This window comes from Branchiostoma lanceolatum, chromosome 1 (assembly GCF_035083965.1).
Source record: "Branchiostoma lanceolatum isolate klBraLanc5 chromosome 1, klBraLanc5.hap2, whole genome shotgun sequence".
NCBI classification, from domain to species: Eukaryota; Metazoa; Chordata; class Leptocardii; order Amphioxiformes; family Branchiostomatidae; genus Branchiostoma; species Branchiostoma lanceolatum.
The window spans coordinates 20,376,018-20,392,603 of NC_089722.1; the positions used below are offsets into that span (position 1 = coordinate 20,376,018).

Sequence of the window (16,586 nt, forward strand, 5' to 3'; positions counted from 1 at the left end):
TACCCCCAAAATGGACTTCAAAGACTCATAGCTTCTTATATAAGAGTTAAAATATCAACCAAAAACATACTATTTCGTGATTCCTGTGGTATCTTTTGCCTGTAAACCGATTTTCACCGAAAATTATTGATGTTTGATATTTTGTCCCAGTCCTCTGAATTAAGTCCCAAAAGTCGAGGTCCATTTTGATGACGTCACCATATCACGTGATAATTCCTAAAAAGCTGGACATTTGACATTGCTATCATGCATAATGATAAAGTAGAGAAATCAACCTTTTCAAAAAAGTTAGTCACCCTTTGTCCCTCTATTTGGTACCAAATGGCTATTTTGAGGGACCTGGCCCATGGACTATAAGGGTTTAGAATTGGCCCAGTGCATGGGGAGGGGGGCGACGTGAAGCTCTGACTGTACCGTATGCACAAATTGTACATCAAAAGTCCCTCTATTTGACTCATAAAAGCTGAAGATGCCGCGAGTCAAAACACTAAGTTAACAGTTCACATACCGCGAACAGTGTGACCTGTAATGCTATAGGATCACATTTCCAAACGAGGGCCTGGCCGGGCTGTTTATGGGAATGAAAATTAAAAGCGTATAAATTATCAAGAAATATACGCCAACAAATTATGCTTGATGCGTTATGTTGTGTTATAGTATTCATAGCATACTTTTCGTTCCCGCAAACTGCCTGGCTAGGCGCTGGTTAGGAAATGTGACCCTAGAACATATATTAAGTGAGTACCATTTTACAACAATTCAAACATTTCAACAACACTAAAACCACACTTATGATGGGGATGACCGGAAGGTGGTTAAGAGGTCGCTCACCTTTTTAAACTCCATTGTGCGAGTGGTTGAGTTAGAAGCTGGATGGGGGCGTCATCCATCTTGGGGATGCTGTCAACAGGTTGAGGATCTAGGACGTGCTCCATCAGGTTGCCATGACAACTGATGATGTACAGGGAGTCGACAGGTAGCGGCTTTCCAGGGTCTAAAAGCCAGGAAATGAAATAACGAGCAGTGAGTCATGACCCTAAATATTGTGAGACTCTCAGCCGGAAGACCGTAAAAAATGACGAGCAGTTAACTACAGTTTGTTAAACACCGGGCCTGATGATTTTGTAGCTGGGCGCACACAGAATGAAGCAAATTGTCCCTAATTGAGAGAAATAATACGTAGATGTCCCCGAGGGTTCTTTAATTAACTTGAGCGTAATGTAATGTTATAGAGCGTCATTTGGAATGAAAGCATCAACAATAACGAACATGTTTGTCCGCAATGATGCAGAACAATAAGCCGGGTAGGACTCTGGTCTTTATGGCAGGGTCGTAACTCACTGTCAACAGCCAGACATTTTATGGCCTGAAGAGTAGACAGACTCTACATGTTTTTCAAAGAACTGTCTCCAGTAGTGTTTTTGGACGGAAACTTGTATTACTAAGATCGATTAGCAATCCATAACGTTAAAGGGGATAGGTCTGATCATGTGTGATTGTCCAAACTTGTTTTGTCCCATAGGTGGGCATAGGGTAACTCATCCCTCCATCATTCTTGACAAATAGGCCGAGTCTGGAAGACTAAAGTGTGTTCTCCCGTGATCGATTAAGCATTTCGCTTTTAAGGTGCTGACGGCCGAAACTTTTTGATCCGTCCGGAAGGCACTTTGCCGCAAGAAATATCGTTATGGGTTTTCGCGATTTGCGGAATTGTTTTGCCAGCGTTATCTACAGATGGCGTACAAAGGTGCCGAGGACATTCTACCTGAATATAGATCGGAAATGCCTTCTAAATGGTCCGAAGGCACTCTTTGTACGACTTAAGGAAGGAAAAGTGGTACAAGGGAAATTTATTTGGGGAATTCGGTGGACACGGTTTACTGTCTACGATAAACTGCTGATCGATAATGCATCCACTTTCGAGCTTTTAGTGCTCGCATTCGCGGCGAGCGATACACATCACGTAACATCGGTCTTCCTTTATGCCAGCTGGACTTCTCAAATCAAACAGTTCATTGGAAAGTTTCTTGACAGACATTCACATTGTACGCCAAGGAAAGTGGTCTTCTGCGTGTGGGAATAGTTAGCGAAGTTGTTGGTCGCATCCATCAAGACGTGATACAAGTGTGCCGACCGTCGGAAACATATTGTGATGGCACTTAACGGATTTAGTCAAAATCTGCCGGGCGGTTGACAAATATTTTGGATGAGATGATTGACTGTGAGTCCTTCCCGTTCTGCTATCTCTGAGGTGGATGCATCTGTCAGCAAGACAGTGCCTTTTAATGGGTCTTAAGTACAGACGTTCCTGGAAAGATACGCATCATTTCGAACAAATAAAAATTTCTCGGTATGCTAACTACTTCGCCAAGATTACTTCTTTGATTTTCTGTCAACATGACAGATGGCGCCGTAAGCGCGGAGCTGTGCAGACTGCCGCTCAGAAACACCCCATCTGCGCGATTCTCGTGCCTGGACCGCAATACTTCACGAGAGCTTTATCGAAAAGTCATGTCCGGTTTTCACGGACCCATTTGGGGGAAATAATCCTTTGATTTTCTGTCTCCCCGAGCTCCGCCCGCCGCATTTCCGTAAAACAAATCGTACCATTAAAAGCTACGCGACTTTATTAAAGCGTACTTGGGCCATCAAGAGAAAGCTCTTCTCCTATTCATCTTCCCAAGCACAAAACTTTAGGGGCCGCGAGCAATAACGACTGGTGGGTCTTCTTGCAACAGCGAAAGACATACGTACATAACCTGTCAGGGCGCAGTCAGGTTTTCTAGCGCTGGTTCAACAGGGCCGCCATGTTTTTTTTTGGTCAGATCATGCGTTGGCTGGGTTGACCAGGGTGTTAGGCCAAGTTTACAGGTCCAAGTTGGTTAAGGGCCGGATTTTCCTGATCCCCATGTTTTTAACCTTCCACACTTCAAGTTTATGGTGTCCCAGCACTAATTAGATATTATTTACCAAATGGAATGTAGATATTTTTGTCCAGCCATTTTGCACTTTTTACATAGAAGCCAATGTGGACCCGAGTATTCTGTTAAAGTAGTTGTAGGTGGTGTATGCGGCCTACATTTGTAGTCTACGTAATAGACACTCCATTGACAACGATTGTTTGATTATTTGAACACTTTTAATAAACAACCATCAACATGCTGACTTGATTTCTTGTCGTCTATCTTCTACCTTTGGCTTTATGTTTGGTGGTAAATTTAGGGGATCTCAGACTCCATAAAGGAAGAAGTCAACCCACGCTAAATTGTAGACAATCAAAATTACATAGGCTTAGCTATAATGCCCCAGAATGTCTCCTATCCGCCTCTGCGTACAATGTTTAAAAGGTTATGTCCTTGGTCGCAAATGTCTCTGTCCCAGAAAATGTCGCTCATAGCACGACAAAGGTTAAAATGGCAGCTCTCTAATATATTGTTATCACGTTGCCGCAAAAATCTGTTCAACTTGCAACTACATGCCGACAGCCAGGACTTTGTTTAAGGGGTTCTTTTTAAAGATTCTAGGGGGGTTCGAATTTTGATGAATAATGATGATGAATTCAACCCTCTGAAACGGTGTTTGGAGACTGTTGATAACAGCGCTGTTGAGAGAGGATCCATTGATCATTCTTTTGGGGTACCTCCGGACCGTGTGCGTGTGTGTGTGGGGGGGGGGGGTTCTTCCGTACCCCCTGAAACTCCCCCCTCCCTGCCTACGGTCGTTAACTACATTGAATTCTACAGCCCTAACCGCAGAATTTTCCCATCTGCCCTTTTCTCTTGATATAAAAGCTAGTTCCAATTTTTGCTGACCTTGCCACATGGATGTCACAGTAATGACAAGCCAGGATGGAGTGTATGTTTAAGGGCACTGACAGATAGCATCACGACCGACCTAGGTGGATACAAATGTACCTTCTAGTTTGTACCACTAAGCCTATCCTCAGGTGCATTACTTAGGAGCATCCTTGGATGTCAGGATACAGGGCAGGGGACAAGTGAAGTGGCAGCCCTTAATGCACTTGACTTAATCTCAAATCCTAACCGAGACTGCCTTTAAGAGATGTTTCCATTCTACCACGCTCTTCTTCAAACAGCGACTTTGTCATCTGGTAATAGTTATGGAGAATGATGGGCTGGAGGAATACAAGGATGTAGATACATGGGACATATACCTCGGGCCATCAGGCACGCATAATAATAGCTTAGTCTCACAAACAGCTGTCTTCTTCATTCTTTATTGCGTCAAATCAATTTCTTGTCTAATAATACATGCCACCGACTTAATATTGTTCTTTAGATTTTGCAACTTTCTGAGATTTTAATCTTGTACCTATTAGTATTAAGTACAAATAGATAGAACACCAGGGGAAAAAAGTCTTCTCTCTTTGAACATACAGTAAACTTGATCATATTGGTCACATGTTGCATCCTAAATGAGATGGCACTTAGAAAACACAAGCCTACAGGAGAGACATGCTTGACAGCTGCAGTTCAAAAGGACGCTGCTAGGAGGATTGTCTCATAATTCAATGACACACTGTGACTTCTTTCAGGCCAACCCACAAGGGAAAAATCATACAAATTTGCATTATTAAATCTTATAATTTTTCAAGTAACTGTTGCAAACTCCCATGAAAAAAAAGGGAAAGTGATCTCGAACCAGTTTAGCTCGCTGAAAAGCTAAATCTTTCATTGGTCGTGACAGAGAGGACAGGTGCTAAATTTTACAGGTTCACTGTACCTGGAAAAATCCACTAGCTCTTTTCGACAGGTATAATGAACAGAGGACCATGGCTTAAAGGTCCCGTCCTAAAAACTGCAAACCTTTCCAGTAGCGTGCATGTTGGGTGAGCGACATCAGCCAAGATTTGAACTTCCAACCTTTTGGTCCAGAGGCAGGGTCGCTAACATCTGGACTATGCACAATCCAGTGAAAATATAGTAAACTTCCTTGCCAAGGCATCTTGGTTTAGGAGACGACAAATGTAGCCTGCATGTTAAAGAGTATAATAATCATTAGTAATACCGACAGTCAAGAGTTAACATGAAAAGACGTCCACATGCAAGGGTTAGGGGTCTAACGACCGGGTAATAAAAAGTCAAAAGTAAAAGAAAGTATGTCAGGTAATCACCCCAAATTTGTCCACATAAAAAGGAATGAGTCTGAATGACCAATCAGCCTACAGCGACTGACCCTTGCACAACGACGGGACGGGACACTGGTAATCTCCCACGGAATGTGGACTTGGAGACACTTTGTCCTAATTGTGGATCCAGAATGTTCATAAAAAAACAGCAAAACTCAAGGTTCATTAAGTTATATGGTCATCTGTATCATGTGCTTCTCTTTCATTGCTGATCACACCGGAAGTGCCTATGGCAGAAACGGTCTGAAACGGCGCGGCGATCTTTGCTTTACGACGGAGAGATCTGTTTAAATCATTAGGGAAGGAAGTCCAGGATGCCACGTTGTTCCTGGGGTCAGGTAGAAATGTCCCCCAACTGACCAATTGCTGTTCTGTATCTGATTCATCTAACTTAGCAAATCGTGCACATTGATTTCCTCTGATTGCATGATGATATTGCAATAGTTTAGGTGTCTGGGTTACTTTTTGTGTAGTGGCATAAAATGACCGAGTGGCTAGCATGCACAAGATCCAGAGGTCATGGGTTTGATTCCTGGCATTCCTGGCTAGACGTTGTGTCCTTGGGAAAGGTACATGTACTTTACACGACTTTTTTCACTCCACCCTGGTGTAAAAATAAATACTTTGGTTGGGGAGGTAAAAGGCGGTGGAAGGAAAGGGTTGGGCTCCGCCTTCCAACATCATGCCCTAGACACAGTGGATAACAACCCACTGCCCCTACAGCTTCAAAGGCTACAGGACTACCTTTACCTTTGTTACTACTTGTGACATTGTCTACAACATCAATCACATCAAGCTAGCTATCAAAATAGTCACTTTCAAATAATAGGCAGGTAGTGTGAACAGAATCACTGAAAAAAAGAAACAGTACAATTTGGGATGCTCTAGATCAGATTATCAACTGAAGCTGATCTCTACCAAAATTAGTCAAATTATAGAAAGGAGGTTTTAGTAGAAACACTGTAAAGAAAAAATTAAAAACTACAATTCGAGATGTCTAACTTTTAGACTATATGTTACAACCAGATGTTAGGTCAGCTGGCAAAGAAAGTCCACTGCCATGATCTATTTACATATTTTTCATTCTTTAGATTCATATGGACTGGCTGCCAGCAAGACCAATCAATGAAACTAAATATGGCACAAAAAGGTTTGGTAACTTAACTTTGGTCGATCATATTTCCGTTGTTTCTTAATTAATGTCAAAGTATCATATATCATTGGAAAGCTTGGTAATTTCCTTTCCTATGATACCCAACTTATTACGACCGTAAATTCATGGAATGAGCACCAGGCCTACTTACGTGAGTGGGTTGAAAAAAATGTGCCGAAATTACTCTGCACGTACTTGAGTCAACCACTCTATTGAGTAAATTCACTCTATTGAGTATATTCTGTTCTGTTGGTATTGACTTGTGCGTGAGGGTGTTATGAAACTTGAATAAACAAAATACACATTAATAAAAGCCAAGGCTATTCTTTATTCAAACATTTGTGTTAAGGAGCCTCTGTGATGATGAAGGTGACTTAATATTGAACAGATTAGCCACGCGCTGTCACCACAGCCGGGCATATCCTCATGCTTGTCACCAGTCTTGTTACGTGGTGCTGTAGAATGACAACGTTGGCATCTTGCACGATGGCATTCGGTCCCATATTGCGGAGATAAGGGATTGTGAATGGATGGAAAACGGTGTTCCTATATCTGATAGCACGGAGGTTGCCTGGGATGATGATAAGCCATTTATCCCCTGGCAGTTATACCGCCACACACAAGCTGTGAGTCATGTACTGATTATTTTTCAGAAAAAAGAACAATGTACAAAATGTACAAGGTGCTGAACTGTCAGAGCTCATAGAGGGAACTACAATGTACATGTATGCTACCCTGATGGATAAATACAAAAAACAGAAGTTCTACTGCAGTACCAAAGGAAGCTGCCGGGAGGCCCAAAATCAACCTTCATCTTCCTATGACCTACACATTACCAGATATCATCACAATCCATCTAGAGTTTCTAGAGTTATGCTGACCACAATTTATGGAGAAAAACAAACACACAGACACACCAAAAACAATACCTCCATTTTTCATGGAGGTAACAACGCTTCAAATGTGTACATGGAGGTGCCATGTTTAGTAGTCATGTAGTACTACTAATTATTCTTCAGAACAAAGAATACAAGGTGCTGAACTTTCAGAGCTCATAGAGGGAACATGTCAGTAATGGCCGATTCCTCGGCAGATGGACATTGCTGTTAACCTCCCAAAACCCACTCATTACAAAAAAAGTGGGACACTTCTTCTTCCACTGCTTCCAAAAAAGAAGTCAAACCCAAAAAGCGTAGATTGTATTCCGTAGTAGTTCTTAGAATAGCCATATGTTCCACTTGTCAACATTGTTAACTCACATTATCTGTACAGTATACCCTTGCTATTGTTTCTCGTTGCAATTAGCCCTCGGGCAAGAACCTGCAAACAAAACATTTATTACTGGAAGAAGAAGAAGAAAACCGAACTGACCAGCCTTTTCTCTGGACGCTGTGGGATTTCCCGTCCTCCAGCCCCTAGAGCTGGCAAACTGTGCCGCCACACAGAGCACGTTGTCCTGCTTGACGGGGGAGCCGTGGGTCTGAGGCTTGGCGGTGGTGGGACTACTGGAGATGCCGCTCAACACCAGCGGCTGCTTGATCTGAGCGGCGGGGGTGACTACGGTGGGGTGGGGGAAGGGGGGAAGGCGACAGTTCTCCAAGTTGTTGTTGATAATGCTGCTGCTGGGATAGCCTGAAAGAGGAGAGAAGGGTGGTAAAAAGATAGAAACATCAAACCAGGATTGTCTCCAGGACCCGTCCCTCTGTTCCAGGGTGGAAATTCGCTTATCGGGAGAGACAAAAATTTCACCCCGTCCGTCCAAAAAAATCCAAACTTCATGACATGAAACTGATAAAAATGGACTTTTGCAAACTTCAAATTTTTCTTGTTACAGTAAATCTGTCATTTTTGCTTGCAAAAGTACATGGGCATCTACATGTATACTAAGCAATGACTGGGATGGAAAAAAAATCAAAGCTGGAGACAGCTTTGCATTAGATATGGCTGGGTTTCAAACCCAAAAATCATGACAATGGCATGTTTCAGAAAAGGAGATATCAATACGGAAGTACCGCTGCAACACCATAGAAAGTTGCTAGGGAGCCCAAAATCCAATCATTTGAGGTCTCACTAAGACCTACATGTACCCACCTACCAAATATGAAGATAGTCCATCCAGACACACACACGAACGCTGTGCAAAACATAACCTTCTGGGCGAAGGTGATAATTGTTGAGCCTAAAAAGAAAGATCTGTGTTCTACTTGACTTACTGGGCGGGGCCTGGGGGCTGCCTGATGACCCAGGGACAGGACTGTGCCTCCCCGTCTGGCTCTGCTCTATCTCATCCAGCCCTGCACTCTTGTGGAACCGACTGGCCCTGTTCACTACCCGTGCAGAGGTGTGTGTCCTTACACTGACTGGACCTTGGACAACAGAACAGCACTGTCATTATATAACAGTAATAATTTAGCCACAGTCACACAGCACGAAAAGCCTGTGAGCTTTAAATTAAATGACATTTTGGGAAGTAATACACCCTTGTTCTCTTGATAATCTGCTCATTTTTAAGAATCTGCTGATGTTTGAAGGTCAACAAACCACTTTATATCATATAGAAATACAGTGCAATAGTAGATTTTCAGGTGAGAAATTTGCCTGCCCTATGTGAATGTTGAATTGGGCAACCTTCTGTTGATCGACAAATGTGGCCAAAGCTCATTGACAGTGTGAAAGAGGCTTTAACAACAAAATTGCTCATATGTCAAAATCATTCATACCCCTTGTAAATTTGTTGTTCTCCTCAAGAATTAAAAGCAGTACAGTGAGAATGCGGACCTTCTTTTTTAAAATTCATTTAGTTGTCAGTTAAAAATCAAGAACAATTGTGGTCTGACCTCCTTTGCAAACCTATGACTTTGAACTTAAACAAGAAAGAGTATGAATCCCAGCTCGGTTATGAAAGGAGCTGGTTCAAGGATTGAGTTGCATTCCATGTCGAACAGAAGCCTGGCTCCCATCCGATTACTACCGTGGCTCCTACACTCGCTATCCAGAAAAATCTGGGTAGCGAGTGTAGGAGCCCTAGTAGTAATCGGATGGCACCCAGGCTAGTCCAACATGCCCGTGTTTATACCTCCATAGGTGGTGACAGGGAAGACATGCGTAGTTCCCCTCAGTGTACTGACTGCCACCCACCGACTGTCCAAGGTGTAGGAAATATTTTGCACCTGTGGGTAAAAAACATTGATGAATAAATGGAAATTGTATCAGTCAAATTATCATAATTTTCTTTTTTGACATCTATTCATACATTGATGCTAGTGTGTTTCCAAAAAAAGAAACAGCATTCATTCTGAGATATTTGCAATGGCACATGTATTTACTGGTAAAACACACAATACAAAATTAATGTAATTATACTATACATACTGCAATTTGGGCGAATACCACTAGAGGCCTCTGCTTTACGTGCGCTTGGAAACATAATGCAGCTTTCCACAATTGACCTTTTGCTTACACCGATCACCATGATGTATTCAATCTAGACAATCAGTATTCTCCTTGCTGCACTTTGCCACTCATCAGCTAGGTGGCACAACTACCTGGCCTCCTGGAAGGATTGATGGATCTACCTACAACTTACATGTAGTACAGTATAGGTGTGATACTTTTCTTCTCAACCTTGGTGATAGCAATGTGGTCTTGTGGTTAGGGTCGTTGCCTTAGAATCTAAAGGTTCTGGGATCAAATCCCTAGCAGCGCCAAATGATGTGCTCTTAGGAAAGGCACTTTACACCTATTTCCTCACTCGACTCGGTGAAGATGAGTGCCTAACTTCAGTTAGGGACGTCCTCTCGAATGGGACATAAAACTGGAGGTCCTGTGTTTGAGGAGAGTCATACCACACTAATTGAAAAGAGTAGGGGTCCTACCCAGTGTGAGTGGATCAAACCTTACAGTCTTACACAGCTTGTACCTACTGTTCAAAACTGCAAAATGGCGATTTACCGATTACGTGAAACAAAGAAACAAACAAACAAACAAACAAACAAACAAACAAACAAACACACCTTGGCTGTGGTGTCTCCTCTGTGTAAGCAGTACAGGTGATGCACTGCTCCTTGTGACGAGCTCCAGGGATGAGGAAGGATTCTGTTAGGGAAAACAAAAAGTACAGCAAGCATCAAGATCTGTACTTCCCGTCACAATGCACATATTGATATCAGGATTCCAAAATGGTCTGTATTTTCCATATTCTATACAAAATGAAGAAAAATGTGAAAATCTGACATGATGGAAAATCAAACTGTATCATAACAATGTCTACTTTCATGGCAATTTCTAATTGACAAGTACCAAAGATTTTATTTCAGTTACAAAGCTCACACAAAGACTTTGAGCAATTTGTCAGTCTTATGAAGGACGTTGATAAAATTGCATAAAACACTTTCAAACAAATTTCTTTCATTGGCTTCAGTAAAAGTAAAACAGCAAATTCAAATCAGCAGCTATGGCTGTATGGGCCCACTCACAAAACTGCAAACAGAGGCCATTCTTGGAAAGATTGCGCATATTTCACACAAGATGCATCCGTCTGGTACATGTTACCAAACGAATGTCTTAGATCCTCGTTGGCTCTTGGATCTGTCACAGCCTGCTTGAAAATCCCAAGACGTCAAAATGGTACGATGACCAATGCGGTACCTGAACATGTGAAAGGTGTGTCCCAGGACGTCTGCTGTGACCAGCAGCTGGCCGCTGGGGTCGAACTCCATGGCGGCGATGGGCTCCCCGTTGTGTGCAGGGAAGTGGGCAACGAACGCCGAACCGCCGTTGTCGTCTTGCACATTCACCTGCTTGAAACAAGTCGTTCCAACAATCAATAAGCTAGTTCACGATTTGAACTTCACATTTAGCAGTGTGATGCATTGTGGGTAATATGTCAAAGTTAAAGAGCCCTGGACATTCTTTCTGTATTGCTACATTTTGTAAGGGCCTTCAACTTTGACATGCATCTCTAATTTTGACTTTTATTAACTTTCTGATACAGAAGCTGGTGTGATATGCCGAAGGGCAATTATACCAGCTACAATGTATACAGGAACAGAAGCTGGTGTGTTGCACTGAAGGGCGGTTGTACCGGCTATAAAGATGCAGATACAGAAGCTGGTCCGTTTAATATGCCAAAGGGCTGTCATATTGGTTATAAAAATACAGACATAGAAGCTGGTGCATTACACCAAAGGGTAGTTATACTTGCTATATGGATACAGATACAGAAGCCGGTGTGTTATGCCAAAAGACAGTTATACGGGTCATACAGATACAGTAGCTGGTGTGTTATGCTGAAGGGCGGTTATTGCAGCTATACAGATACAGGTGCAGATACAGACCTCCCCTTCTGCCACGACTAGGGTGTCCACGATGGTGACGATACCAGGCATCAGCCCCGCCCTGTTTACAGCTGTTTTGGAGGGACTGGTGGTCTTGACTTCGGAGGGTGCCTGGGCTTTGTTCCCTGTCAGCCGACCCACCGTCTCCCCAAACATCGACAGCCCTTTGGTGATAGTCTGTGGAAAAAAAATGAACCACAGAACAAAATGTTCATTGTTCAGTTTATCATGGATGAGGTTGTACACTACATACATGTATAACAGATGTAACACTCTATGCAGGGCTTGAAATATGTTGGTGTACAGACAAAATTTTGGGTGCACAATGTAGGACAAAGCAAAATCTGTCATTCTACATATTAAGCTAACTTCAAAATTCTAAACACTGATTATATACAACAAAGCTTTCAACATTCTCTACTTTGCTCAATCTCAGTAAACAACAAGATCTTTCCACCCCACCTACATGTACTTGATTATCTGTAATTTGGAAATAGTTCACTATATCACCCTTATGTTTAATTGTTTCCATTAAGGGTATTGGTTGTGTCTGAGAAACTTTTGCTCATGTCGTCTTCTGTTGATTTTGTCTACTATTTGTCAAGTACAAGACAGTACACAGTCATGTAAGTGCTAATTTAAAAGCAATAGACAAAGTGCAAGTGGCGAGTGTAATACTCTACACAAAGCAAAAATAGTGTGCATCATTTGGCAGTGCAACGTACATCATTGGCTATGGGAGAATGCACATTCAAGCTACAGACTGTGTGTACATTAACATCCTTTGGTTTGTCTTCAATAGCGGGACAGGCTTTTTAGCGAATGCCCACAAACGCCCACTCTGGCGAAGTCCGCGCTGCACGAATCTAATTTTTTTTTGCTTGGAATATGTTCAGGTCGCGCTCCCATTAATTAATCCTGAGTTTCAAGTCAATCCATCGATCCGAAGTTAAATAAAGCGAACTTGTAGATTCTTACCTGGCTTTTTAGCGAATGCCCAGCAAAAAAATGGCTTTTTAGCGAATGCCCACTATATCAGCCAAAATATCGGCCATCCTGACACGGGTGCAAAATCTAACACCATAAACATGTTCAACAAGTTGTCCCCTGAATGTGTACTTAGTTTCCATGCTGTACACGCCTGTAAAGTCACTTTATTTTACGAAATACACGGCGCAGCCAGCGGCACGTATACGGGGTAGAGGCCGCTGGTAACCTGTCCCAAGTATGCAGATGAGCCGCCATATTGGATTTTGGCGCCTGGGGCCGTGGATTCCCATGCCGTGTATTTCGTAAAATAAAGTGACTTTACAGGCGTGTACAGCACGGAAACTAAGTACACATTCAGGGGACAACTTGTTGAACATGTTTATGGTGTTAGATTTAGCGCCCGTGTCACGATGGCCGATATTTTGGCTGATATAGTGGGCATTCGCTAAAAAGCCTTTCTTGCTGGGCATTCGCTAAAAAGCCAGGTAAGAATATTCAAGTTCGCTTTATTTAACTTCGGATCGATGGATTGACTTGAAACTCAGGATTAATTGATGGGAGCACAACCTGAACATATTCCGAGCAAAAAAAAATTGATTCGTGCAGCGCGGACTTCGCCAGAGTGGGCGTTTGTGGGCATTCGCTAAAAAGCCAATGCGTTCAATAGCTATGTTTCCTACATTACTGCTATAAGATGTGAGACTAAATGGAAGGCTAAAATGGTCAGGTTGCAATGCATTAAGTAGAAATGTTTCGAGTTTGGCAAATTGGGCTTCAGTTTTGAAAACCTTAATATCATAATTTGATTCAAGGTTCTGTACTATACATAATGTTGTTCTTATAAAAGAATATGTTTATGTAGTTTTGTGAGAAATGCCAGAGGTTTAAACTGTACCACACTGAGTGAACACTACACACATTCTTTTAAAAGTTCGACCATGGATCCAAATCCAGATGTACCATCTTTACAACTGTAGCAATATGGAAAAATCAACAGGTCAAAATAAATTTTACTGTTTTGCACAGTGTACAATATGACTGTGATGAAGGTTAGATATCCATGTAGTCAGATACGCAAGATACTGGCAACAGTTATTCAAACAACACTGGATAGATTTTGGAAACGGTCAGACGTTTCAGATAGCATCCACTAACTTTCGTTACTGACTTTCACAGATCCTTTGGTCACTGACGAAAGGTAGTGGGTGCTACATGTACCTGAAATGTCAGACTGTTTCCAAAATCTATACAGTTGCTTGAGTAACTGTTATATATATTGTGTACATGTGTATGACATATAGCTGCAAGGAAGGGAGTGCCATCTGTGGTGGGAGTGCTATCTGTGCTGTGACGCCCACAGAGCCATGACAACAGCCTGTCACAACCAGGGAAGAACTGGGATGGGGTGAGGATGAGGTTTAAGAAGGTTGCAGCAGACAAACATCATGCACACAGTCTATAAGACATAAGGCACACAGAAAGGACTACATGCAAATGTTCAGACAAGCTATGAATGAAATGTTGATTGAATACTAGTGTTTGATTCCATAGCATGATCATTTTGCAGCAGTGTGATAGAAAGCGTTAAAATAACCTTAGGCTTAAGAAAATCACCCGGGAGACCAAGAAAATCTGGTCTATGTGGACAGGTGGTCACTGTATACAGGATGCTTAAGTTAATGCTTGTGTCAATGGGAAAACCGTGACCACCGGAAGTCACAACGGCTAGGTGGTTTTTAGGCAGAGGTGGTCACTTGTGTCACAGGGTTGACTGTATTAGCAATCATCTTACCTTAGGCTAAGACATCAAGTATCAGGCATTTTACAACTGTTACAGTTAGTGTCTGGACATTTACGATTCAGCATAAAAATATTTAGCCATCATTTAATTGGACAATGTGATGCACTTTTGTGATGTTTTAGATTGTTAAACAGACATGTAGAACAGTTCAAGTAGAGCTTTCCTCTTAATACAAATATTAGTGTTAAGTTGTATGATACATGTATTGGGGTACAAATGTATGAACTGTTACAGTTCTAAAGCCTTTTCTTATGAACATTGATAAGAGAAAATTTGAACCATACAGAATTGTAGTTAAAGAGATAAAAAAGAAATTAATATGTTCAGAAATACAACAAATAAGAGTTATAAACTTTACATAAATAGGCATGCCCATACATAACAGATTTCCATCAGATATATAGACAAGACAGGGTTCTAATCCTTTTGACAGTCACATCAAGCATGCAACACAGAGTGGACAGAATGGTTATTTACAGGAGTAGTAGTGTAGCGGGAGCTAGTGAGGCCTGGTACGAAGGAGGAGCCCAGGGAAAGGAGGTGTCTGAGAGAGTCACAGCACAGATAAAACCCCCATGACACTGTCTGAAATAGAACACACAAACACCGGCCTTCAGCATGTCATTACAAGGTGTTTTTCCTCAGTTTTTCAGCTTCAATTATATTTTGCAAAGGACCACGCCAAACCTGTTATACAAAATTTAAATGTCAATCTAACTAGTGACCATCTAAACCAGATTCAACTCATTTTGTAACACCCTCTTTCCACTAGAGACTGCAACCTTTCTGCACTGAAAAATTTGATAGATTCATAAAAAAATTCCAAAGAAAAAGAAAAATTCGTTTTGTGTGTTTTCTTGTCTTTTAAATCAGGCATCAATTTCTTGTACCATTTTCCAATGATGAAATTGAGGGTTACATAAATCCAATTTTGGTCACTGTACAGTTGCTCATCGATCGCCGTCTAGTGGAAAGGGGTCCTAGAAGACCAAGCAAAACCTGTTATATGAAATTTCCTTGCCCTATCTAACTACAGGTGACCATCTAAACCAGAAAGCTGATGAGAGAGAGTAAAACTGTCAAAATGTATGACTGCAAGCTCAGTATGATTACATTATGTTAGAATTTGTAATGCAGTTGTAATTGTTTTGCAAACTTGTACATGGTGATAAAATTCGTCTCTGGATATACTTGTGTACCTAATAACAGAATCTCACCTTTGCAGCACTGATGACGGTGGCAGCGTATGACTGAATCCCGTTGCCTGTCATCCCTCCTCGACTCTGGTGCGTTGGGACCAACTGGGGAGCACACACAAAACAAGCACTTTGTTGTACACATTACTTGAGAGTATATACATGTAGATCAGAGTTATCGTGATGGAAAAGTACATATCGCTCAGGACAACACAAGATTTAATCGATGATGATGGTATGGCCACCTTCCACTTTCACATTCCTGTGCAATTCCTAGAATTCTTGCAAACTGCACACAATATATATACCAATTTGGCTCGCGTCGCCAAAATCCACGGGGACAAGCATGTAAGAGATGGACTGACAGCATAGGGAAGACTTCCACCTCTTTAACCTACACAGTGTCAACCCACAGGATAGAAGCACCTGGTAGTCTGCCACTAAGACATGACATCTATGGGCAAGCACATCTAACCCTTGCAAGATGGGGAACAAAAGATGATAAACCAGATAGTGAGTGGCTAATGTGCAGTGACCCAATGGTCCTGATCTAACATGCAATATGTTTCAAATGTGATAGGTGGTGCTGCTGCACAAGGGCGTGTAGAGGATGCTCACTGTCAATTTTCTTCAGAAAATGACCAGCCGCAAAGTAAACCCTCCACCCAAAGGAAACCCACAAATTTTCTGACCTTTTGGGCTGGTTGCTAAGCTTTTATGGCTGCCATGTAAACTGACTTATGAAGCAGTGTGGGTACATAAAACATGACTATTATAACATCATTATAACATATGGAAACCTACCTTCTTGTCTGCATAGGCAAGCCATCTTGTTCCCAGGGCCAGGGGATTTATATGAGGACCTGGGCAAGGATAGCAACCTGGAACAGAGAAAAATACTCAGACCTGACTGCATTTTTAAACAAAGATTTAGTGATTTCTTTGCTTCCTCAGCACAAAA

At 41.9% G+C, this 16,586-nt stretch overlaps 1 protein-coding gene across 5 annotated transcripts in view; it reads right to left on the bottom strand.

The window, feature by feature from the left end:
• The window catches only part of LOC136440224 (BCAS3 microtubule associated cell migration factor-like), a 201,827-nt gene that overhangs the window by 159,765 nt on the left and 25,476 nt on the right, over positions 1–16,586 (bottom strand). For 2 of the 5 annotated variants that reach the window (XM_066436129.1, XM_066436120.1), the window contains exons 8-17: positions 16,430–16,506; positions 15,647–15,730; positions 14,907–15,014; positions 11,639–11,815; positions 10,950–11,101; positions 10,316–10,397; positions 9,379–9,472; positions 8,516–8,668; positions 7,674–7,934; positions 832–994 (exon numbers count right to left, since the gene is read on the bottom strand). In XM_066436129.1, the coding sequence (XP_066292226.1) occupies positions 832–994; positions 7,674–7,934; positions 8,516–8,668; positions 9,379–9,472; positions 10,316–10,397; positions 10,950–11,101; positions 11,639–11,815; positions 14,907–15,014; positions 15,647–15,730; positions 16,430–16,506 (1,351 nt within the window). The remainder of the gene's footprint in view (positions 1–831; positions 995–7,673; positions 7,935–8,515; positions 8,669–9,378; positions 9,473–10,315; positions 10,398–10,949; positions 11,102–11,638; positions 11,816–14,906; positions 15,015–15,646; positions 15,731–16,429; positions 16,507–16,586) is intronic. The other 3 variants (XM_066436138.1, XM_066436153.1, XM_066436146.1) reach the window with 3 other exon arrangements.